At 61.2% G+C, this 24,300-nt stretch overlaps 3 protein-coding genes and 1 long non-coding RNA gene across 7 annotated transcripts in view; 2 read left to right on the top strand and 2 right to left on the bottom strand.

Annotated features, from left to right (window-relative positions):
- The window catches only part of ACOT7 (acyl-CoA thioesterase 7), a 108,389-nt gene extending 102,592 nt beyond the window's left edge, over positions 1-5,797 (top strand). For all 3 annotated transcript variants that reach the window (XM_036999939.2, XM_073233105.1, XM_036999938.2), the window contains one exon: positions 5,406-5,797. In XM_036999939.2, coding sequence (XP_036855834.1) covers positions 5,406-5,504 — 99 coding nt within the window. In that variant the 3' untranslated portion in view covers positions 5,505-5,797. The remainder of the gene's footprint in view (positions 1-5,405) is intronic.
- On the bottom strand, positions 698-8,653 carry LOC140848806 (uncharacterized). Its single transcript, XR_012129946.1, has 2 exons — positions 8,516-8,653; positions 698-1,466 (listed from the first exon to the last, which is right to left on the bottom strand). It is a non-coding gene; the product is annotated as an uncharacterized lncRNA (long non-coding RNA).
- GPR153 (G protein-coupled receptor 153) lies at positions 8,629-19,784 on the top strand. 2 transcript variants are annotated; one of them, XM_036999937.2, is made up of 6 exons: positions 8,629-8,881; positions 12,831-13,298; positions 13,756-14,185; positions 15,875-16,067; positions 16,640-16,824; positions 17,277-19,784. In XM_036999937.2, exons 2-6 carry the CDS (start codon positions 12,943-12,945, stop codon positions 17,928-17,930), a joined length of 1,818 nt encoding a protein of 605 aa, XP_036855832.1. In that variant the 5' UTR covers positions 8,629-8,881; positions 12,831-12,942; the 3' UTR covers positions 17,931-19,784. The 2 variants fall into 2 exon arrangements, with proteins under 2 accessions (XP_036855832.1, XP_073089204.1); XM_073233103.1 differs by lacking the exon at positions 8,629-8,881 and adding an exon at positions 9,637-9,674.
- Positions 19,785-20,659: 875 nt separating this feature from the next.
- HES3 (hes family bHLH transcription factor 3) lies at positions 20,660-24,300 on the bottom strand. Its single transcript, XM_017653838.3, has 4 exons — positions 23,745-24,300; positions 22,392-22,487; positions 22,198-22,279; positions 20,660-21,867 (listed from the first exon to the last, which is right to left on the bottom strand). Exons 1-4 carry the CDS (start codon positions 23,913-23,915, stop codon positions 21,494-21,496), a joined length of 723 nt encoding a protein of 240 aa, XP_017509327.2. The 5' UTR covers positions 23,916-24,300; the 3' UTR covers positions 20,660-21,493.

Here is a 24,300-nt window from a genome sequence, read left to right as displayed (position 1 = left end):
TCGCACCAGACATTCATTAATTACAAAAAGGACAAGCTATTGATTTTACCGAGGGTGGAACTTAGTCACTCATTCTTCATGCCAAGTTCCAAATGTGTGTTCTTGAAGCACAGAAAATGCAAAATGGAAAACATTTGGTTCGCACTGTTAGGCTCTGGAAGCCACAGGCTTCCCCTCCGGTGGCAGGGAGCCCAGAAGACAGCAGTTGGCAGGAAGAGCAAGAGGAGGGAGAGGAGAGATGCAGATCAGAGGCCCCCTGCAGCAGGAGCTGGGGGGGACCCTCCCTCACCCCTGGGCCGCCCACCCTCCTCCTGGGGCAGGGCTGCACGGCAGCAGACAGAGGCGCACTCGAGGGACCCTTTGGGACGAGCAGCACACCGACACAGGAGCATGCGCACGGAGCTGCTGGCACCGGGGGCCTGCCTGCCCTGGCCCGGCCTGGGACACTGCCATGCCCGTTCACAGGTGGGAGAGCCTGGCCCCGGGAGGGTGGCAGCCGCGTGAGGCCACACAGCCAGGTCCCTCTGACCCAGAGCCTGCGCTCCTCACCCACCACCCCCTCCACCAGGCATGCGCCCGAGCTGTGAGCCGCTTGCTGCGTCCTGCTCCCTGCCAACAGCTTCAGGCCCTGATTCCCCTGGAGGAGCCCTTGCCTTCTCCCCACCACCTCAACCCTCCATTAAGAGCAGCAACAGCCAACAACTTCTGTATTTATTTACTTTGCCGGATGGAGGGAGACGGGCTTCGAGGAGGCGGCAGCTGGGCTGTGGGTGGGGGGCTAGTGCAGGGAGCCATCTGCCTCATTCTGTTGGCTCCACACCCAGCAGGGAAGTGGTGGCCCCTCTTGGTCACTTGGCTAGGAGGGCTGTTATCAGAACTCAGAGCCCTGGGAGGGCTGGATGTTGCCCAATCAGCAGGGCAGGGACTCTGCTACCACGGAGAGCAGAGACACTGCCCTGCCCGCCTCTGGTCCCCTTTCTCCCTGGGGCACAGGGGAGGGCCTCGCTGCCCTTGGCTGTTTATAAAGTTCTGCCCTGGCTGGACACCTCCCAGGGCAGCCAGCGAGAAGGCCACCAGGTAAGGAAGGCCACCAGCATCTTGGGGTTGCAGCAGTCATAGAGGGGCGCTTGATGCCTTGACGTGACCGGAACACTGCGAAGTCCGGAACACTCAGCACAGGCTGCCATCCCCCGAGACAGGAAGAGAGATGAGCCCTCAGCCGGCTCCTTCCTCGCGGGCCTTGCAAATGCCGTGGCTTACTCTCCAGCTGGCCAGCTGCCTACACGTCCATCATCAGACCTCATTGGTTCTGTGTGAGGGCAGATTCTGCCTGGTGAGTTAGCTGCAGCCATGAGGCCTGGCTTCTCCCTCCTCCGCGCTCGGACTCTGGAATGTACTGTTGTGCAGCAGTGCGGACAGGAGTCACCTGCACTTCAGCCTCTGTCCCTCCTCGGGTCACACGTTGACTGAACCAGAGAGAGATGTCCAGAGGCTTTAGTGCACACATTCTGCAACACTTGTGATCCCAACATTTGTTGGCTGCTAGGCGGTGACTAGTGGGGTCAATTGGGGTGATCATGTGAGGACAGGGCCCCTGGCCTGATGGAAAAGGGCCTAGCAAAGCCGTGCGTGACTGACTGGTCGCAGCTGCCAGGAGGCGAGCAGGTGCCCACCTTGCACATGCATGCCCCCCGGGGGCGAGTGCCTCCTGAGGACTGGCACCTGGCTCACCCAGCTCACCCCCTGGCCCTCTTAAGACCTAGAGACAGGATTCCTTATGACTGTGGGAGAAAGCATGCAGGCTGTGGCCCGAGTTCTGCCTTCCCCTAAATGTGACAGAAGGGCTGGTGTTTTTGTTCTTATCTGTGGAAATGTGGAGGATACCCTGGCTGCTTGGTGGTGCCAGCCAACCTGGGCTCTGGCAGCCATGTTGTCCCACTCACCACTCATGGGCGCTTTGGAACCCCAGCCAGACAGGAGGATGCGTGAGAGCTCACACTGCTGCCTGGGGAAGCGCCTGGCTCCAAGGCCTTGCAGGGGACACATGGGGAAGGAGATGCAGGACAGAAACGCCCCCCTGCCCCAGGCCCTTGGCTGGTGCCCCTGGGCTCATCACCTCCCAGTTGGAGAAAGAAGAGTCACAGCAGCTGACCTGCTGTAGGTCCAGGTGGGCCCCTGGCTTGTTCCAGGAGGGCAGGCTCCTCCCATTCACCAGGGTGACATAGGAGAGTTGCTGTATTCCCTGCCACCCACCGATGGGCCCACCTGCAGAAGCCCACCGGCATAGGATGGCATGGAGGGCTGCAGCATGCCATGCTCAGATCCAGTCTCGGCCACCTACCAGCTGTCGCTTGGGTGGCCACTCAGCCCCTCTGTGCCTCACATCCTCGTTGGTAGGCGGGGACAATAATGATTTTGGCTGTCCTCATGGCTTGTGCAGACCCTAATGAGCTGGCAGGGTGCTAGGCCCACATTAGGATTCACTGGAAGCAGGCTGCTCCCTAAAATCTGGTGCTCAGAGAACCTGCCCCTTACGCCGCCCCCAGCCCGCAGTTCACGCGGAAGAGAAACGGTGGGAAGGGTCTTGCTTCATCAGTGCAGAAGGCTCACCTGGGCAGCTGGAGGGGTATGGTGACTAGGCTGGCTGGGGAGGTTTCGCATCTCCCCCCTCTGGGTGGTTATAGAGGATGGGGTTTCCTCCAGGGCATTGGGCAAAAAGCCATGAGCTGCGCTGCAGGGCAAGTGTGGTAGAGGTGAGGCCCAGCATCTGAGGCCACGCGGGCTCTGTTCTGGGGTGTGGAGCTCTGCGTGGGCAGAGGGCCATGCTGCCTGGGGTCCCAGGACACATGTGAATCAGACCAGGATGCTGTGATGTTACGGCCAGGAGGACAGTGCCAGGTGGGGAGACTGGGAATGGGGACTCAGAAAGGGAACCCAGGACGGGGCAGCTCCCCACAGACTCAGCTCCACAGGGTGTAGGACAGAGTTCTTTGTGCCCAGGGAAGGGAGGAGGCGCCCAGCTGCCCTGTGTGCCAGGATCTGGGTGGGGCACCGCCGTACTGAGCCTCGCCCTTGACTCTACCTGCCGAGAGCGCAGCCTCTGTGGCCGTCTTGGGTGTAATCACGTGCTGTACAGTTTGGCCATTTAAGGAGTGCCGTCCGGTGGGTCTGTGTGCGTTCAGAGTGGTGCGGCCGTTGTCACCGTCCATTTTAGAATGTTGCCTTCGCTCCCAGTGGAACGGCACACCCCTCAGCCATCACCCCTCCCCAGCTCCTGGCAACCCTCCCCTGTTCTCTGCATGGACTTGCCTGTTTTGGACGCTTTGTGTAAACGGACCCACACGTGAGGTGAGCCTTTGTGCCCACTTCTCTCCCTCTGTTGAATGGGGACAGCCTAGAGAGACTTTGGACAACGCTGTGGGGTGGGTGCTGGCCCATTTTACAGAAGAGGAGGTTGGGGAATGGAGGCCATGGAGACCCCATTCCTGCCACAGGTTTGCGGCCAGTGGTGGTAACACAATGGACCAGTGATGCGTGTCCTTAAGGGAAAGGAAGTGCACGGTGGGGCTGGCCCAGAGGGATCACCAGACGGTCAGATGGACAGAGAGATGGCCACAGAGGGTGGGGTGCTCTCTGGGGCCCTCGAATGGGACCCTCCTGCTGCCCTCCAGCTGCCCTGCAGCTCCTCCTTCCCCTAAGGAAAGGCCACACCAGGCAAGTCCCACAAGGGGCAGGGGGAGGAAAAGGCCCCCAGTGTCCTAGCCTGGTAGCCTTGGACCTGCGTTCTCCGTTGCTTAGGCTGCCCCCCATCTGGGGCAGGGCTGGTGGAGGGGGGCAGGGCCCTGCTACTCAAGGGGTCCAGAGGCCAGCAGCGGCGCCTCACCTGGACCCTTGTTAGAAATGCGTCTCGGCTGCAAACCCGAGACCCCTGGGTCAGAACCTGCATGACAAGGTCCCAGGTGGCTCGTGGGCACATGAACGTGAGCAGCACCAATCGAGCGCATTCGGCCCAGATATGCACAGAAGCTGCGCGGGCGGGGCTTCAGGAAGCTCAGGGGCTTGCCCCTTAGAACTGCCTGCCGTAACTGAGGTTGGGCATTTTGCTTTTCCTGGGCTGTTTCAGTACAAATCACAAAGCCTCAGATTTTGTTTTTTAGGAAGTCAGTCAGAGATGAAACCAGGACAGCGGGAGGGCCCTCTTGCAGTAAGGGCCTCGGAAAAGCCACCATTCCCACATGCTCCCGTGACTCCAAGCGGGAACGAGAACCACCGTGGGGGGCACCATCCTGGTGCTTTAAACACCCTCAGGTTCCACTGGCTCCAAGCCACAGGGTTTCGACAGTTTACACCTGGTGACATTTAGAGAACAATTTCTGAGGAGGCTGAGGGAGAGGAAATATTTGGTATAACCTGATATTACATCCTCCGGCTGACTGTCCTCTCTTTTGCCAATATACCATTTGCCTGTAAAATACTTGGGCCTAAAAATAGCTGCTGGTGCTAATCACCAAGATGAAGGGCAACTGCCCCTGCCTTTGGTTTTCAGACAGCCTCAGAGTGCCGCAAGGAAGCGTCCCAGAGGAATTAGCACAGTCTTTAAACCTAGATCAGCGGCCAGGGCGGGCTGGAGAGAACTTTGTGGTGGAACAGACAGGGCCTTGGGGAGGAACCACCTGGTGCTGAGGCAGTGAGCTCTGCCTGGGCACCACGCCGCTGAGCAGCCAGGCCACTGCTCATCGTCCCGCCGGGCCAGCGGGCAGCCTGTGGTCAGTAGGCCCCACCACGAGCACAGAATCTGGCCTGTTAGGTTGCTCAGAGGAAGGAGGTGGCAGAGAAGGGCTGAGGAGGACGTGCTGTCCCAGGCTCCCTGCCCACAGTGTGGTCCTGATTGCTCTTGGCACCATCAGGCAGTCCCAAGGTCACACAGCCAGCATGGTGGTTGTCCCTACTTCCCTTTGGGGCCAAGACCAGGAGCAGCTGCCGTTCCCTGGAAGTGGAGTACCGCAGGGTCCCCTGAGGGTCCCTTCCTCACACTGGGCTCTGCTCTAGGCCTTCCTTCCCACATTTCATTTGCAACTGCATCCCTGGCAGAAGTCAGGCCCTGGGCTTGAATCTGACTGCTGGGAAAGGTGATGGGGTGCCCCCGATGCTGGTATCCGTGCAGGGCCTCCCTCTTAGTGTCCCCTCAGCCCCTTGAGGTGTCTCTCAAGCATGCAGGCCTTGCACACACAGCCTGGCAGATGGACCTGGCAGAAGGATGGGGCCTGAGGCCAGTGCTGGACCCTGGGTAACCCCAGGAGGCCAGCAAAGCCAGAGCAGATTCCCCTTGCTGCCCTCCTGTGGCGGCCCCGGCCCCAGTTCTGCAGCAGCTCTGACCTGCCTGTCTCTCTCTATGTGGTCCACAGCCTGAGACCGAAGACGAGAAGAAGCGCTTTGAGGAAGGCAAAGGGCGGTACCTGCAGATGAAGGCGAAACGGCAGGGCCAAGCAGAGCCTCAGCCCTAGATGCCCTCCTGCCTCTGGAGCCTGGAGCAGACCAGCATCTAACCACCTTGAAGTTACCCCCTTGGCCAAAACCCCAATTCACGTTGAGACCTGGTGTTGTGTGAAGTATTTGTCTCACAGTGTTAACCTGTACTTCTGAAAACCTATACACCAAAGTTTTATTTATATCATTTCAGTGTACATGCTACAGTGTTGCCCCTGACGCCCGCGGCGTTCCCTAGGGAATACTTGGGCGCACCCTGTACAGTGCACAAAGAATCCAGCATCCCTAATAAAGCTGCTGTTTGGCTGGACCTTGGTCCTGGATGGTCCTTTCTCTTCAGGGACTGGGCCCCCATGGGCTCGCCACCTCCTGCCTCTGCCTGTTTGGGTTCCAGTGCCCATGTGTACCTGGGAACCTTGGGCACAGCAGCACCCATTCAGGTCTCCAGCCAGGACTTGGTGGCCAGAGGGAACGCCCCTCACTTCCCCCACTGAACCCTCTTCCTTGTCCTGGCTCTGAGGCCCCACCCAGGACCCCACCTGCTCTCTGTCTTGCTTGTGCAGGTTGCCAGCTCTGAGCCTTGTGTGACCTTCCTGTAGATGGGGCCAGAGAGTGCTGGGAGGACCCTCAAAGGGCTGAGCCCAGCCTGCCTGGGCAAGGCTCAGCACGTGGGAGCTCTGTGGCCCCAGCCTCTTCTCACTACAAACAGCCTCAACGCCTCAGCCGGGCCCTCAGTAGAAAACACAGGAAATCTGCTGCAAGGAGCCTTCCAGCTGGTGCCAGGGTCAGTGCATGCGTGAGAGGTGTCTGTGAGGCTGTGTGTGTGCGGGGGGGTGCACATCTGTGTCCCTGTCTGCATGTGTGTGTGTGTCTGGTTCAGCAGCTCAGGGAGAGAGAGTCTGCAAGGCCACTGAAAAGCCTGAGCTGTCCACCCGCACCCAGGGCTGAGAAAGACCCCTCCATCGAGCACACCTGGTGGTGATGCCTGGAGAATGATTCCAGCCCAGGCTTGGCACCGCAGCCTGAAGATGGAGACTTGTCTCCAACAGCTGCAGCCTCGCACAGGGCTCCCTCGGGCCCTGGAGAGAACTCAGCTCCAGATGTGCAGAAACACTCGCCAGGAGCTTCAGAATCTGTCTCGGGCCCCAGTCCCAGCTGACGGGGTTATTTCCTGCCTGGGAGCTGGGGGAGGGAGTTTGCTGGCCCCAGGAGGCCATAGTGACCCCACGCTGCCCCTCAGCCCCTGAGGCTGCGTTAGTTCCCCAGCTCCACCCGCACCCTGTGCCAACCTGAAGGCTGGTGGTGCCCTGGACTGGGAGAGATGAAGGTCTGCCCTGCAGGTGGAGCAGACAGCCCCACCCAGGCCAGCTGAACCAGAGCCCTGGTCTGTGAACCCAAAGCCAGCCACACCACTCACTCAGTGCTGAGCCCTGGGACTCCCCAAGGAAAGCAGGTCCCCAGGGCATCTACATTTAAGAAGTGGGGTCCTGGCCTCGCTAGTTGAGTCTTGGCCACTTATCTGGGTGGCTTAAGGGTACCCAGGTACCTAAATCCCCTCCCCCGGGGCAGCTGGGAGGAGCCCAGGCTGGCAAGGCCCCTTAACACAAAGGCTTGAGGGTAGCCACTGGAGGCCCATCTCCCACATGCCCCCAGAGCCAGCGGAGCCCAGGGCAGGGATGCTGGTACAGGTAGCAGTGAGCAAGCTGGGTTGGTATAGGGGTACCTGGGGCCACAGGTCTGGGGCAGTGGCATGGCCCAAGGCTCTGGACAGCCTGTGCTTGCCTGAGAAATGCCACACTTGGTTACTAGTTGCCCTGTGCCAGCCTCCCACTGTTGGTGGCCTATTTATAACCAGGGCCACCTGGGCAGGGAGCTGGCCTGTCTAGGCCCTGACTGCCCAAAAGCCACACATGGGAAGTACATAGCCCAGGGCTCCCCATTCACACACACACCCTCCCTGATTCACTGTGGAAACTTTCTGTACAAGCACCTTTACTTCTGTCTCACAGAACTGACCTAAGGCCCACCCTGGGCCCCCTAGCAGTTGCCCCTAACTCCCCAGGTGCTCCTGGAGTGTGGAGATGCTGTAGGGGGCACAGGAACCACGCTATGGAGTGGTGCAGGCAGCATGCATTTGGTAGAGTCTGGTCCTGGGTAAGTGTCCAACCTTCCTCCAGACACAGGCTGCCCACTCAGGGATGCTTCCCAGGTGTGTGGAAGGACAGTCCTAGGCCATGCAGCCCAGCGTAACTGGAGGCCTTGTGCCCAGGGTGTGTGTGGTCAAGAGACAAACGATCCTGTGCCTGGATGGAAGGCCAAGATGCCTGCAGTCACACTCATCACTTGAGGGATGTCCAGAGGCCCCCATCAAAGGTTTCCCCTCCATGCCCTCCAGCTCAAGTGACAGCCTGTGCCCTTGCTGGGAGTGCTAAGCCAGGGGTGTCCTGCGGGAGGGGCGGGAGGGCCAGGGGGACCAGGTTGCAGGTCCTGGACTTCCCTAGCTGTGTGGTCTCATACAGCTCCAGAGAGGCCATTTCTGAGCCTGTGGATTTGAGGGCAGCCATCCAGCCACGCACAGCCCTGCGGTCCATTCACTTCATCCCCGTGGGAGATCCCCAAAGCCCTAAGATAATTTTGAACCTTTAGGTCGTCCATCCTCTCCTCTCCCTGCCCCCACGTCCTCTCCCTGCTGTGCTCCAATCGTTCACCTTAGGGGTGGATTCCTCCCGGAAGGCCTCCCTGGGGCCCCCACCTCCAGCTCTAGGATCTCACTGTCCATTCCTGTCCCAGGCCCCCTTGGCTCGCCCGCCCCCAGAGCCCGGGGCCTGGGTCTTCCCCAGGAGGCTCGGAGGCGGCGCTGGGGGTGCCGTCGGGACCGACCAGGGCAGCAGCTAGGGCCCGCGGCGTGATTTGGGCATCCCGGGAGACGCAAGCCCTCCCGAAGGGGCTTCAGCCTCGCGGTGGGTGCGGGGTGGGAGGCGGGCGCGCCTTCGGCCGTGGGGGTGGGACAGCGGCGGGACGGACTCACCGACAGACCGACGCAGCAGCGGGCTGCGCCTCGGGGCGGGGGCGGAGCGGTCCGAGGGGCGGCGCGGAGGCATGCGCCCTGCTCCGCCCCCCGCCCCCGGCCGCCCGGGCGCAGCCAGCCGAGCGGCGGGAGCCGAACGCGGCGGCCGCGGAGCGAGGGGAGGGAGAGGCGGCGTGGCCAGGGCGTATTGAGCGGAACCCGCCGGCCACTGGCAGCCGCCGCCAGGATGCCCCGGCCCACGGGCCGTTCCGGCGCCAGCCACCCCCGCGGCCCCCGGCGGCCCGCGCTCCGCCCGGGGGCGCGGCAGCCGCAGCTGGAGCCGGAGGCGGGAAAAGCGAGCAGGAGCCCCGGGCGCCCGAATGCTGGGTGAGCGCCGCCGTGGCCCGGGGACGCCGGGAGGGAGGATCCTGGGCTGGGGGACCGCTGGCGAGGGCCCTGGGCGGGGAGGGGCTGTCCGCGGTCGGTCGGTCGTAGGGTCTGTCTGAGGGGCCGCGGGCACCGCTGAGGACTGCGCGCCCCGCCCCCCCCAACTTGGACACCTTCGGGGTAACTTCCCCGGGGCCAGCCCCTTGCTCCAGCCCCGTCTCGGGACCCGCAGCGCCGCCCCAGGGCTTTGCCTCCAGGATGAGAGAATGGCGGGTCTGGACGTGCTGGGCCCACCCCTGCCCAGCGTGACCCGGGGGGCGTCCAGCTCTCCGGTCGTCGCTCGGACGCGCCCTCGGGGCTGGGCAGGGCTGGGTCTCCGTTGGACACCGGCGCGCAGGGGTGAGCCGAGTCGGGCGGGGGTACTGGGGCAAAGAGGAGCCGGGGCCGCGCTGGGGGCGGGTTGAGGGCGGCCAGGGTCGTGCCGGTGATGCGGGGGCTCCGCTCTGCGAGCCCCGCCCCGGGCGGCGGCCGGGCCCTGCAAGGTCGCTGGGCGGCAGCACCGGCGGAGAGCAGCCTTGGGGCGGCAGCCGGGGGGCGCGGGCCTGCGCGAGCCGGGCAGGCGCAGCCAGAGCCCGGGGAATCCTTTCAAGTTCTGGGTTCTCTTTGTTGCGCAATAGAGCCCTGGGGCCACGCGACCTCATTGGCCCGGGGTCGTGACGTCACGCCGGCCCCGCCCACGGACCCTGCGGAGAGCCCTCTGGGTGGGTTGGGTCGCAGGCTGGTCGTGCCTGAGGTCTGCCCTAAGCTTTGAGGGGGTGGGGGCGGGGGCGGGGCGGGAGGGTCCCTGGAATCGCGAGGAGGCGGGAAGCCCTATCCTGAAATGCTGGGGGGTCGCTTTGAGTGTGATGCCGGAGAAACTTCTCAGGAGGGGCTGGCGACACCCTGGGTGTGGGCCGCGCTGGCCAGACCCCAGCCTGGGGTCTGGGCCCGAGTGTCCGCTGCTTCCCGTGAACAATGTGTGGTCGGTGGGTCTCTGGTTACCAATCTGAGGAACAGGTCTCCCTGTTTGCGCACAGCCAGCCCCTCTCACTCTGCATTTGGAGACCTTGGCATCCACCCCCTACGCCCACCCCAGTGACATTCTTCCTGCATCCCAGGACCACCAGGCCCAGGAGTCCCAACCCCTGAACCGAGCCCTCACACTTCCGGCTGTGTTACAGTGGGCTCCAAGCCTCAGTGTTCCTATCTGCAGTGTGGTAACAGTAGGGCCCATCCTGCAGGGGAGAGGCTCAGAAAAACAACTTCAGCTCAAGGAACAAAAAATTACTTGTTCCCTAGCATTTTAGGGTTTGAGAGGCCAGAATTTTGATGTCAGGCAAGCAGAGTTTGAGTCCTGGATCAGGTACAGAATAGCTCCGGCTGATGATATTACCATTCTCTGCATCTGCTTGACCATCTTTAAAATGGGGTGATGGCTGTACTCATCACACAAAATCAGTGGTTTGCTAGTTGGCAGGAATGTTCTGTTCATAGAAGGATGCTTCTGCCCTCTTCCCACAGGTCACATTCTCCTGCCCACAGACTTAGAGCTTTTTCCTACAGCAGACACCAGTAGGCTGGATAACCACACCATGAAAGGCTGTGCCAGTGGCAGCCTGTGGCACCTTCCTCACCACCTTGCACCAGTGACCAACAGATGGGCAGGGTAGGCTGGAGCTGGGCTGGATCCCAGGTCCCAGGTGTCAGACAGCCTGTCTGGGCAGCTGAGGGCAGGCCTTTTAATCTGACAGCTGACGTATATTAATAATTATATTAATATTATTAATAACACTGATCCACCAGGTACACGCTGGAAACTATTATCAAATAGTTTCCTCCTATTTGGTAAGGCAAAGATCACGAGTGTCCTCAGCCTCTGGCCCACAGCCCCCAACTCTGGACCTGTAGTAGACTTCCCGAAGTAAGCAGGCCTGTGGCCTCCTCACCCCCAAAGCTGCGCTTTCTCAGGTTCTGTTTGGGGTGACTATCCACAGGGGAGGCTCACCCACACCTCCAATCTCAGTGTCTTGGCCTGCACGGGGCAGCAGAGCTCAGTGAGCAGGGACGGGTTCAGTACAAACTTCCACATGGTAAGCATTTCCTGGGCACTTAACTGTACGCCCAGCTTCACTCTAAACACTTTACAGTATAGCTTACCGACCACCCACAGTGCGTTTGAGGTAAGTACTGTCATGTCCAGCTTACGTGAGAAAACTGAGGCCCAGCTGAGTCAAGTAACTGGCTAGGGAGCTGGAGTGGGAGATGAGTAGCTCTTTACCCCACATCATGATGAGGTCAGGGAGGTTTGCTGGCCCCTGGGATGGCTGGTGGAGAGTCTGGTGGGGCTGCCCTGCCTCCCACGTTGGGCTTGTGGGTTGGGGGCGAGAAGAAAAGATGATCTGCAAACAAGCCTAATGTTTGGGAAGGAATTTCCCTGGCCCCAGAAATCCCCCAACCCTCCTAGGAGGCCCTTAAGGGGCCCTAGTGCAGTCCAGAGTGGACTCTTCCCCTGGCCAGGGGGCTGCTGCAGGCCCATGATGGGCACAAAGATCAATGAGACATAATCCCCCCATAGGTCCTTCAGCCCCCAGGGGGTCAGGCCACAGACAGAAGGAAAGAACCCCGACCAGCCTCGCAGGGGTGCTGGCAGCTGGCCAGGCGGTGTTGCTTCCCTACCCTGAGCACAGGGCATGCAGTGGCCTGTCCACTCCAAACTAGAAACAGCCTCTGGGGGATCACGTGGCTGTTTGGAGTTCAGCGGGTATTCGTAAGTGTTGAGGGCAGCAGAATTGCAGCCAGTAACATTAAACAGGCTCTTGGGTGAGAAAGGCCCACGTGTAGGCAGAACACACAGTAGGCCTTCACTTAGCATTGTACTTCCCACACTGCTACCCCAAGCTGTGGCCAGAAGGGCCACTTGTGGGGGCCTCCCATCAGAAGGGCTGGCCAGCACCCCACACAGGGAAGGGCTGAGGGATGCCAGACTGGGAAGGCTGGGAAGGGGGAGGGTGGGCCTCGGCCGTCTGGGCTCTGGCAGGAAGGGGCGCCTCCCCACAAGTGCCTCCTGTTCAGCGTCCTGTGTCCCTGGCTCCTGTCCACAGACTGTCAGCAGTTCATCCCTGGGGTCGGGTTCCGGTGCCTGGGCCGTCTACAGACCCGTGCTGCCCAAGGCATCCACAGCACAGTAAGGACTGCCTTCAGTCGTTACTCAGACTGTGACCCCAGAGCACTGTCCCTGAGGCCTGGCTGGGGCTTTAGAGGTATGGCAGCTGTCCACCCCAGCCTCGCCCTGCAGGAAGCATCATGTCCCCTTTACAGAGGAAGATATGAGTGCAGGGACCTTGCTCAAGCCACACAGCTAGTATGCTGGGATTTAGTTTGAACCCCAGCCTGTGGTAGTGCCAGTAGTGCCAGGTGTGCCTGCTGTGGAAGGCCAGCTCAGGGCTGACCTGGGCAAAGCTGGCTGCTCTTTCCCAAAGTGGGCATGAAAGTGGCTACCAGATCACCTCTACCTCACAGGGGAGGTTTAAGGGACTTACGCTCCCAGGTGTGTCCTCATTTGGCCAAATGAAGTGGGATAGATTAAGGCCAGGGCCCCTGACATACACTGGGGAAGACTCATGTGGGCTGGGGATTTGGGAACATGGTTAGTGAGGGCTGGTTCTGGGCCAGGGCCAGGGCACACAGGAGTGCCCATCTGGGCCTAGCCTGGCTGGTTCCCTGAGGATGCAGGTGACCTGGAAGGAAGCCCAGATTGTACATCTTGGCCAGGCATGGGTGGAAGTGAGGAGACACACATTGAGCCCTCATATTTGTCCCCTGGGTACCAGGGACATGGGTAGGAGGCCCCAGAAAGGAGAGGAGAAGGAAGCAGCCAATGAAGAACTCACTGGCTTCTCCTCTACTGCAGATGCTCATGGTCCCTGGTGTCCCCTGGCCACCGCATGTGAGGGCTGCTGCTCTGAACTGAGGCCTGGCTCTGAGGAGGATGTCCCAGCTGTCAGCCAGCTCCTGCCTGCACCATGAGTGATGAGCGGCGGCTGCCTGGCAGTGCGGTGGGCTGGCTGGCATGTGGAGGCCTCTCCCTGCTGGCCAATGCCTGGGGCATCCTCAGCGTGGGTGCCAAGCAGAAGAAATGGAAGCCACTGGAGTTCCTGCTGTGCATGCTTGCGGCCACCCACATGCTCAATGTGGCAGTGCCCATCGCCACCTACGCTGTGGTGCAGCTGCGACGGCAGCGCCCTGACTATGAGTGGAACGAGGGCCTGTGCAAGGTCTTTGTGTCCACCTTCTACACCCTCACCCTGGCCACCTGCTTCTCTGTCACCTCCCTCTCCTACCACCGCATGTGGATGGTCCGCTGGCCTGTCAACTACCGGTGAGCTCTTGGCGTGTGAACAAGACTTGAACGCCTGGTGTTCTTAAAGAGGGACATATGGGCAATGAGCACAAGGACTACCTGGTGTGTCTGTGTGCACAAATGCCCTCGGTGTGGTGCCAGTTCCCCATGAGGTGTGCCACCCCTGTGTTGTGCTTGGGTCAGATGGGGAGACCTAGGAGGGGCTGCCCTGGGCTGCAGGGGGTGGGCACAAGTGGTGTGCCTGGGTATACACAGTGTCCGGTACAGAAATGCTGGGTGAGGATGTGTGTGACAACGTGCATCCTCAAGGAGGATTCCCCCTGTGCAAGGGACAAGGCCCCACCATGATGGCTGTGCTACGACTATGATGTATTTGGTGCTGGGGCAGTTGGAGATCCTCTGCAGATCCCCAGGGCCCTGAGGAGACACTATAAGTGACACCGGGTCCCTTTGTCCTGCCCCCACCCTGTGCCAGGCTGAGCAACGCTAAGAAGCAGGCGGTGCACACGGTCATGGGCATCTGGATGGTGTCCTTCATCCTGTCAGCCCTGCCCGCTGTTGGCTGGCACGACACACGCGAGCGTTTCTACACCCACGGCTGCCGCTTCATCGTGGCTGAGATTGGCCTGGGCTTCGGCGTGTGTTTCCTGCTGCTGGTGGGCGGCAGCGTGGCCATGGGTGCGGTCTGCACAGCCATCGCCCTCTTCCAGACACTGGCTGCACAGGTGGGGCGCCGGGCCGACCACCATGCCTTCACGGTGCCCACCATCGTGGTGGAGGACACCCAGGGCAAGCGGCGCTCCTCCATTGACGGCTCTGAGCCCACCAAAACTTCGCTGCAGATCACGGGCCTGGTGGCCACCATCGTTGTCATCTATGACTGCCTTATGGGCTTCCCTGTGCTGGTGGGTGACTGCTGGGGGACATGGGCTTTGGGGCAGCTCTGGGGCTATGCATGCTTCAGGCATTAAATGGTTGAAGCCTCATACCCAGTCCTTTGAGGGAGGCATTACCAGTATCCCCTTTTTACAGTTTCAGACACCGAGGTTCAGAGAAGTCAGATGGCCCACCTAAAATCAAGGCAGCCATAGTAGAACTTGAACCCCTGTCAGGTGGCTGCAGAGCCTAGGCAGTGTCTTTCTGCCACACTTCAGGCACCTTTCCTCACCTGAGTGAGACCCATTTGATGTGAAGGGCATGGGAATGTGGGGTAACATGCCCGTGGGCTTCCTGGTGAGTCCAGGTCCCAGGATGGACAGAATGGGGCTTTGGTGAGGCAGAATCAGCTTTGGTTCTGAATTGGGAGATAGGGCAGACCTTGAACATCTGCTGGAGAGTTGATCTTGATCCCAGGGGCTGAGGAAGGTCCTGCCAACAAGGGTCCAAGGTCCAGTGGGGCTACCTGTGGCCCTGACTGTGAGGCTGGGCCTGGGCCTGGGCCTGGCCCAGGAATGAAGTCTGGACTTAATAGTGAAGCCCTCCCACCCCTGGGGCTCCAGCTCAGCCTCCTGAAGAGTTGAGCTGTTCAGGTAGGGGCTTAGGGGGAAGGACCAGACAGAGGGTTCATCCAAGCAGCTGGCAAGGCTGGGTCCCTGGAGTCACCGCAGGACACAAGCTCTAGGTGACAGGTAGAGTGGCAGCCTCATGGTCCAGTGACACACTCGGGATGCATCCCCTGGTGACCTGCTCCCCACCCCTGGTGGGCCTGGTACCCGTCATGTACTCCTGTGTGCAGTAGGGCCCAGCATCCCTAGTTTCTGTGCTGAGGGAGAGACGTGTGTGTGTGCGATGACAGAGCCAGGAGACAGCAGTAGGGGAAGGGCCCCCAGCTTCTCTTCAGGGCAGGGAAGGGGATGCTGTTTATGGAGCCCATTCCATGCTGCCGGCCCGGTACAGTGTCTGGAATGTTTACCTTACCCTTTGGGTTGTTCTAGGCCAGTTTTACAGATGAAGAAACTGAGTCCTGGAGAGGTTCAGCACCTTTCTGAGAGTCACACCGCTCTAATGGCAGAACCAACGTGATGTCTGCTTCATGCCCACTTCTGCTCTGATGGGGGAATAGTTAGATGTCACTCTAGGTGGGATATGAACTCTCCTGGGAGAAGAGGAATGAGAGGTCCCTGGGCAGTGACCCAAAGGCCCTGGCTGCCCTCTGACCCTCAGAAACTGCTTTGATTCTCCTCCTCTAGGGTCCAAGACCTGGACCCCTGGAGTAGGGGCAGGGCCGAGGAGCCACTGGCCATGGAGGAGTGAGGATGGCAGGAAGATCCCTGAACTGGGAGGCCTGAAACCTGGCTCTCCAAGCCTGTTTCCTTTTCTGAAAAAGACAGTGGTAGTCCATGCCCTCCACCTCTCTCCCAGGCCGTCATGAGGGTGGTGAAGGGCTGTCATACACAAGGTCTGGACTACTGGGCAGCCAGCAGCTCTCAGTGGGCAGGGCTTGGTACCCTCACACAGTGCCCTTTCCCGCCCAAGAGCCTAGAGCTCTGCCTTTCCCCCAACCCCTGCCCAGGCGCAGATGGGAGAGCTGAAGTTGGGAGTGGAAGCCGTGTGCCTGGTCCCTCTGGGTGCCATACCGAATCCTGTGCCCACAGGTGGTGAGCTTCAGCAGCCTGCGGGCAGATGCCTCTGCGCCTTGGATGGCGCTGTGTGTGCTCTGGTGCTCAGTGACCCAGGCCCTCCTGCTGCCTGTATTCCTCTGGGCCTGCGACCGCTACCGCGCCGACCTCAAGGCAGTCTGGGAAAAGTGTGTAGCCCTCATGGCCAACGATGAGGACTTGGACGATGGTGAGGATGCCCTGAGAGTAGCCCCCAGGGAGAAGGGTGTCTGGATGAGGTCACTAGGGTCAGGATAACAGCTGTCAGTGACCACCCCATGCACTGAGGTTACCCCATTCTCAACTACCGGATACCCCCGGCCTCACCCCCAAATGTGCTTGAGCCCCTAAGTGACCTAAGTATCCCATGGAGCATTCTCCTGTTCAGCGTGGCTGACCTGGGCAGTAACCGTGGACACCAGACTGAATGTGTCCCACCAAGCTTATGGCAGCCCTGTGGCTCTTGTAGACCCAGGTCCTATCTCCCCCCAGCAATGATGATGTTACCCCAGACTGAGCCCTTATATACCACTCACTGTCACACCCTTGTGTGCATTTAGTGACCCCAAAGCTTGAGAGGTAACAGGTCCTGCCCCTATAGAGGAAACACCCCTTGTGACCTTCCCAGATGCACAGCAAAAAGGTGACAGGATTTAAAGCCCTTCCCTTTCCCATAGCCAGCCCTCTGCCCTGTGTGTGTATGGGGCGATCCCCAGGAATCCCTGAGTTTCCATGGCCCTAAGTTTCTGTCCCACCCTGCAGATACCAGCCTGGAGGGTGGCATGCCCCCGGACCTGGTGCTGGAGCGCTCCCTGGACTACAGCTATGGAGGCGACTTTGTGGCCCTGGATAGGATAGCCAAGTACGAGCTCTCTGCTCTGGAGGGGGGCCTGCCCCAGTTCTACCCACCGCGGCCGCTGCACGAGGACAAGAAGCAGTACCTGCAGGTAGGGACAGGGCTGGGCTCCAGACCGAACATGTGGTGGCGGGATCCTGACTGCCCCAAGGCCTCTCCTCTGAGTCCACCTCAGGCCTGCCACAGTTCCAGGGGGTGGCTTTCATTCTCCCAGGATCAGCTGGCCCCAGGTCACAGCACCTGTGCAGGTGGGTCCAGGAGGGGCACCCCACCCCGTCTCCATGTTCCCTTATGCCTGGGAGAGTGGTCCACCTGATGCCCAACACTCGAGTTAAGGGACCTTTTTCCCAACCTACCCAAACTACAGACGACACCACCAAGGCCGGAAGAGACTGTCACTTGTCCAAATCTCACAGCTCCAAACCAGGGTACCTGGGCCCAGGCCTGGCCCCTGACCCACACACCAGCAGCTCTGCCCAGTGTAGGAAAGCTTCGGTCCCTTTTCTGGGAGGACAACCCAGTTAACCCCGCCGTTCCCGGCAGGTCCCGCCCACGCGACGCCTTTCCCACGATGACGCGGACGTGTGGGCCGCTGTCCCCATGCCCGCGTTCCTGCCGCGTTGGGGCTCCGGTGAGGACCTGGCCGCTCTGGTGCTGCCCGCCGGGTCCGACCGGCGTCGCTGCAGCTTGCTGGCCTTTGCGGAGGACGTGCCCCCGTTCGGTCCGCGCCACCGCTCGGCCGAGAGCTTGCTGTCGCTGCGGTCCCCGGCCCCCGGCCCGCGCCGCGCCCATGACTCGCCCCCCGGCAGCCCGCGCCGCCGCCCCGGGCCCGGCGCCCGCTCCGCCTCGACCTCGCTGCTGCCCGACACCTTCGCGCTGACCGCCTTCGAGCGCGAGCCGCAGGCCCTACGCCGCCCGCCGGCTCCGCCGGGGCCCTTCTCGGTGTGCGCCGGCGCCTCCACCCCGGCCGGCGGGGACGCGGCGCCCCCTGCAGGCGGCGGCGGGCCACGGAGCCCTGGGCTGCGCCCGGCCGCGCCCTTGCGCCCCGGGCCCCTGCGGGCCGGCCTGAGCGCGTCGTGGGGCGACCCCGGGAGCCTGCGCGCAGTAGGCGGCGCGGGGAGCACCAGCAGCTTCCTGGGCTCGCCCTCCGAGTCGTCGGGCTACGTCACCCTGGGCTCGCTGGGCTCGGCGTCCTAGGCCCCACAGGGGCCTCCCTCACGCACCCGGCGGCCCCGGGGGGCCTGCGGGCGCAAAGCACCAAAGATGCCACGCCGGCCCAGCCCATGCAAGGGTCTAGGCCCCTCTGGGATGACGACTGCCCTGGGCACAGCATCTCGGGATAGAGGAAGGCGGGACTTAGGTAAAGGCAGGCTCTGCAGCCCTGGGGAAGCAGGGAGCCGGGGACAGGGCCATCCCTGGTCGGAACAAAGCCCTGCCCTGCAGCATGAGAGGCCCTGGACTGCTACGGGCTCTCCACTCTGCACTCTGTCACCTCAGGGGGTGGGTGGGGTACAGAGGGTCTCTAAGCACAGGGCGTTCAGAGCCAAAACAACCTCTCTGAGCAATTGTCCTTGCTGACCTGTTCTGCCTCTGTTTCCCCATCTGTGATGAGCAGGTGACCATATTAACTCTCAGGACTGTTTGGAGAAGTCTCCTGGTCCATGTGTACTGGCCACTGAGTGGACAGGGCACGAGAGCCAGTCTAGGGCCCTCCATGGCTCCTTTGTGGATGTCAGCCTTAAGTGTGTGGCCTAGTGTGGGCCGCAGGCCTGAGGCTTCCCACTGTCAGTGCCCCTGACCCCCGTGGGAATTCACTCCCACCCCAGCAAAAGCACAACACTTGCACCATCACCAGTGGCAGCCCACCCACCTTGACCTCCATTAGCGTCTGCACCCTCATGACTCTACCGTTGTGGCCTCTCCCCACCACATTGGCCACCTCTGTGACCCCAACATGAAGGTCGTGGGTACATGGTGGAGAAGACAGAAGCAAAGGGGGAGTAGGCTAGTCCCTGTCCCGTTTCATCTTCTACCCTTGCAGGTCTGGCTAGAAAGGGATCCTAGTTTAGAGGTCTCCCAGGTTCTTGGCTTAAGGCCTGGTCCCTGGCAAGTGTCCTCTCTCATCCTGTGGGCAGGGCCTTCCTCCCTCTCTCTCCTGGGGAGACACCCTGCAGGCCTGGGCTTTGCCATGGAGCCTGGCAGGGACCTACTGGGTCTTCTTAGAGTCAGGCTAAGGAGAGGTCCATAAATAGCTGTGACCTCGAGCAGGGGGACAGGCAAATGCAGAGGCTGTCTCATCCTGGCCCCTGCCTCCATGCAGTGGCCTCAAAACATGAAGACCTGAAGTGGATTCCAGGCCAGTATGGAGCCTGCCTACACCGTGTGCCCTCCAGCTCTGCAACCTGCAGTTGCAGCACTGGCGCTGCGCTCAGGGGACTCAGCCCATTCCTTGCCCTCTAGACAAGGTCCCAGCCCCCAAAAAAGGCCTCTGGGAGGGACACGGGTTGGGGACTGCCTGACTTGTCTCTGCTCAGGAGGCCACTCAGTCTCTGGCTATGGGGTAGTGGGATGAGCTGGCCACAGATGAGCAAGGCAGGTGACTGCATCCAGCATGATGAGAGGGGCCACCTCTGGCCAGTGTTGCTGTGCCTTCGAGGCCCAACATGTCATGTGGGGTCAGAGGTCACCAGCTAGCCACTGTTCCCCTTCAGGCTGGATCATTTGTCACTTTGGGTTTTCACTCTTATTTCATATCCAACACAGTACTTGCAAGGGGATACAGTACCCCAAAGTCCCTCCAGTCCCAATTTTTACAAAAAAAGGAGGGCCCCAAGCAGAGGACCCTGGTGTGTGGGGCTTCCTCCCATACTTTGTGCAGACTCCAGACCTATTTGCTGCATTGATACACAGCTTGACCCTGGGCTCACCTGGGAGGAAGCTCCATCTTTTTACCACCACCCAGCCCAGAGTCAGGGATCCGTTTGTAGTTTTTTGACAACTGAGCACTTCTGTACCGAATCCAATAAAAAACTTCAGATGATTTGCACCCGGCATTCCTAGGCTGGTTTCATGGAAACACCCTTCTAGAATCTAAGGGCACCATGGGCCAGCTGTCTGCCTCTGGGTTCTGAATTCCTCAGCTATCACGCCATTTCTCTGAGTCGAGTTTTTGTTTTCTACCCAACTGCAAGCGGCCCCACCCCGTGAGAGGCCTGGAGCAGCAAAAGGGACACCAAAAGCCCTAATAGGAGAATCTCTAGAAGTGTAGATGGCAGTCCCTGCCTTGGGGATGGCTTCAGGGGTCGGTAGCCCCTGTGAGCTGATTCAGAAAAGCGAGGACTATTGGGCAGTTGGACCGGACCTGGGGGCACCAGGCCTGTTGTGCCTGCTGATCGGCTCGTTGGCCGGAGTAGGAATTTGGAGGCCGCGCCCTGGGTCCGCAGTGCATGGTCGCCACCTGGTGGCCTGCAGGGCGATTAGTGCGGCCGCAGACGCTCGCCCCCGTCCCCCACACCGGTTCCGAACGCCTGGAGTAGCAGGACGCCGAGATCCGAGGCAGCCCCGGAGAACCCACTAGGGAGGGTGGGAGAGCCAGGCCTCCATCTCCCCGCTGTCTGACTAGGACAGGTTTAGAACATGGGCAAGGCAAGGGCAGCCCAAAACAAGAAATACTTTATAGTTATTTGTCGTTCAAAACGATAAATCTAATAGGCATTGTGGGAGGAAACTTGAACCTTCCTGATCTCTTTATGCCCATTTCACAGATTCGTAACATTTATTCTGAATTTCAAGCTGGTGGGAGGAAGTGCCAAGATATCTTCCGAGCGCTGCGCGGGATCTCCATCCCCCCAACTCCAGGAGGCCTCTCGCAGGCCAGCATCCCCCGGGCTAGAGTCCGAGCACAGTAAGGACCTAATTTTCGGACGAATAAACAGGCGCAGAGAGCTCCGAGGGCTGTTGAAGATCCTGAGCTCCCTGGCGGCCCAGAGGTCTGGAGGCGGGGGCTCCCCGACCGGGGCCGGGGGTCTTTTCCGAGTCCCAGGGGTGAACTCTCGCAGGATAGGAACTCGGCTTCGCTCTAGCAGCCTTCAAACTCGCGCGGCGGTGCACGGGGACTTCCCGGAGCCGTGCGGGCGGAGCATCTTTCGGGGTTGGGCAGCTCCGCCGGAGCTTCTGGAGAGGCGGGGCGTGCCGCGGGCTGAGGGGGTGGGGATCCTTGGAAGCCCTGAGGGCCCATGGTGGGGGTGGGCTTGGGGCCCCTCGCCGCCGGGGCGGGGAGGGGCCCGGCGCGCTTTGTGTCGGTGGGAACGGGGCGTCTCCGGCTGGCTGAATGGGCCGGGGCGGGGCAGCAATTCTCCTCGCTGCGAGGGGTCCGCTCTGCGCTGCTGCTGACGGCGACCTTCCCACCGTAGTTCGGCTGCTGGGCGGGGGCGGGCTCCCTCCGGGAGCCCTGGGAAAAGGGCGCAGGCCGGGACACCCCCTCCCAGCCCTACTGGAGGGTGGGCGGGAGAAGAGAGCGGGTTCTGCCTGAGTAGGTGGGGCTGGACTGATGGATGGATTATGCCTAGACGCGCAGACCCGGGTCTCCCCGTGGTTCCGTGTATTTCTCCGCGTCTGCGGGCACGCAGCACCTTTTCGACCACCCCGCCCCTGGACCAGAACTGACTGGGGTCCCAGCCATTATCGCGGGCGCTCTGAAAACAGTCTCTGCGTCCCCAAGCCAGACAGGGGCCCCCTTGTGTCCGAGACCGCATTGGGCCTCACCAGGGCCGCCACACGCGGAGCTCCGCTCCCGGGCTCTCTGCACAACGGCGAGATGCTGGCTGCAGCGCCTGGTCGCTGGAGGTCGGACCGGGGAGCCCTTCAGGGAAGAGGAGCCGGGGTGGCGGAGACCGCGAGCCGCCGGAGACCGGAACCGGGGCCCAGACGGCGGGAGCGCAGAAGCCGCGCGTTCCGGGAGTCTCCGGGCAGGGATCGGCGCTGTCCATGGTGCTGCCGCCCGCGCGCTCGGGCACCAGGGGGCAGCGTGGGCCGCTGCCGCCCTCCTCTCCGCGCCGCAGGAACTGGCTAACGCCCGGCAGGCAGCGGCGGAAGCCCGACGGGTATTCGGCTCCGCTGGGGACTGGCCAGAGTCCTGCGGAGTGGGGAGCAGACGGCAGAAATGTGGAGGGGAGGGCAGAATAGGAGCGGGGAGGAGGAAAGAAGAGGTGGGGGGGACAACCCAAACACCGCCCCTGAGTCCAGACCTTGGCCCACCCACATTGCGACTCTAAGCCTGCGAGGCCCGTGCTGCCTCTCCCCTCCAGCGATTTGGAGTCCCTTCCTCACCCAGCTGCCCACTGCCCTGAGCGTTCTCCTCCATCCGTCCCCTCCTTTATCTGACCATTGTCGCATCTGTTGCTCTGACCCCACAAGGCACCCCACGCCAGCTCCTCACCCCTCACCCTCCAGGGCCTCCCTCTACCTTGCACCGAGTTCTGAAGGCTTTTCATGTACTTGACACTCAGCTCCAGTATGTCCGCCTTCTCCAACTTGCGTTTCTGGATCTGCAGTCCATGGAAAGGGCTCTTTACCTGGGCAACCCGGCTTGGAGGGGACGAGGTTGGGAGCTGTATCACCCCCCCACACACACACTTCTACCACGTCCCCACGCCTTACCTGGTGAGAGTAGTGTTTCTCCAGCAACGATTTCAGCTGCTCCAACGACACGTTGATGCGCGCCCGTCGTTTCTTCTCCATCAGGGGCTTGGAGATCTGCGGAGGGGTGGCATTAGCAGGCAGGGGCGAGGCCCTGTCACCCTCTGCCCCTCCCAGCCTGGCAGGGCCCCTATCCCCAAGTCCCTCGGCCCCAGACCTTGCGGAAGCTGCCTGCAGAGCCGGCTAAGCTGCCCTGGGTCCTGGGCTCAGTGCCCATGTTGTAGTATCTACGCCCTGGAGGGCTAGTCATTGCCTTTATAGGGGCCTCTCGTTTACATGTCAATAAGATGCTCCAGGACTCGTGGAACCTCGAGGGGAGGGAACAAGAGGGGGATGCATCAGGAAATTCCCCACCTCCCTCTGCCTGAGCCCCTTCCATAGCCCTTGTGTCAGCCTCCCATCCAGGATCCCTCCTCCCTTCCAGGGATCCTCTTTACCCTCTTTATCCTTCTCACCCTCACCACTTCCTGAGTCTGGAGTCCCCTCACATGCCTACCCCCTCCCTGCCCTATCGCATCCCAGTGTCCCTAGGTTCTGGGCCTCACCACCAGGCCCACTTGACTAGTCCTTGCTGCCCCTGCCTCGAAGCATTCAGGGCTGGGGGACCCACTAGGGGAGCACCAGGGGCCCAGCTGTCTTCGAGACTGAATAATGACTGTGACAGAGTGCTGGGCCTCCACGGGCTGATGAAGATGCGCAGGCGGAAGCACCCGCCGGTGAGGCCTTTTTGCAGGCTTCACGCTCTGGCCTCACTGGCAACGCTGCATTAGTTGCCCTAATGTTGGGACAATGCAGCGATTTTCTGCCTGTGACTGCTCAAAGCTGGGCCCAGGCAGGGCCTGTAGGGGCCACGCAGCAACATGTGTACCATTAAAGCATGCAGCCCGCCCGCGGGGCCACAGCCAGCTTCCTTCTGGCTGGGGCCTCAGGACTGGAGCATTCCTGTGCCATGGTGTAGGCTCACATGCCCTCGGACCTTGTTGGGTGGGACGCAACCCACGTTCTTCCAGCGGTGAGGGCAAGCTGCAGGCAGCATAAACCCCGGGTGAGTCACTAAGAGTCGTGGCCAGAGGAGCTGCAGGTTCTGGGAGCAGGCAGAGAAGGTCCTCCCCTACCCCAGACCTGGTTTTCCAGGCTGTACAGCTCAGGCTCTGAGAACACTTTCTTTCACAGGGAAGGCTTGGGAGCTTATTCCCACCCGCATTCTCTGAGTTCCAGCAAATGGGAGGTGGGGGTGGGGAAGACCACTGATCTCAGGGGAAAGCACCATTCTACGCTTTTCGAGGTTGGGGTGCCCCAACCCTTTTTCATTACCCAGGCTGTGGTTTGACACTCAGGGAGCTCAGGAGAGGAAGCACCTGCCCAGGATGGGGCTACAGCACTACTCCAGGGCAGGCCCGGGTTGGGCCTCAGGAGTGACTCCAGTAGGTGTGAGCGACAGGAAGGCTGAAGTCCGGCGGAGTCCCTGGGTTCAAAGTCGGACATCTCCCTGTACTGGGCTCTCGTAGCTTCAGTTTTGGGGTTTGTAAAATGGTGTTCCGGTACAGTGCTGGCCCAACCCCGCTGCTCGAGAGGACAAGGGGAAGTCTCATGGACACAAAAGTTCTGCAGTTGAGACCTACGACATAGGAATGAACAAATCCCAACGTGAGAAGGGAAATCACTGAGTCCTGCGTGGGCGGCCCCAGCTCCCTCGAGGCCCCCTGGGCCCTGCCCAGGCAGCGTTCCCAGGCGCCAAGGTGCGTGGAGAATTGCGCCCCGCCTTTCTTTCAGGCTGGGGCTGCAGCCACAGGGGGTCCTGGTGCTTTTCTGCCCTGGGCCGGCCGTAGGGTCTGAGGGCCAGATCCGGGCCGGGCTGGGCCGGACGGGG

This window comes from Manis javanica, chromosome 4 (genome assembly GCF_040802235.1).
Source record: "Manis javanica isolate MJ-LG chromosome 4, MJ_LKY, whole genome shotgun sequence".
NCBI lineage: Eukaryota > Metazoa > Chordata > Mammalia > Pholidota > Manidae > Manis > Manis javanica.
This window is presented reverse-complemented; position numbering and strand designations above follow the sequence as displayed.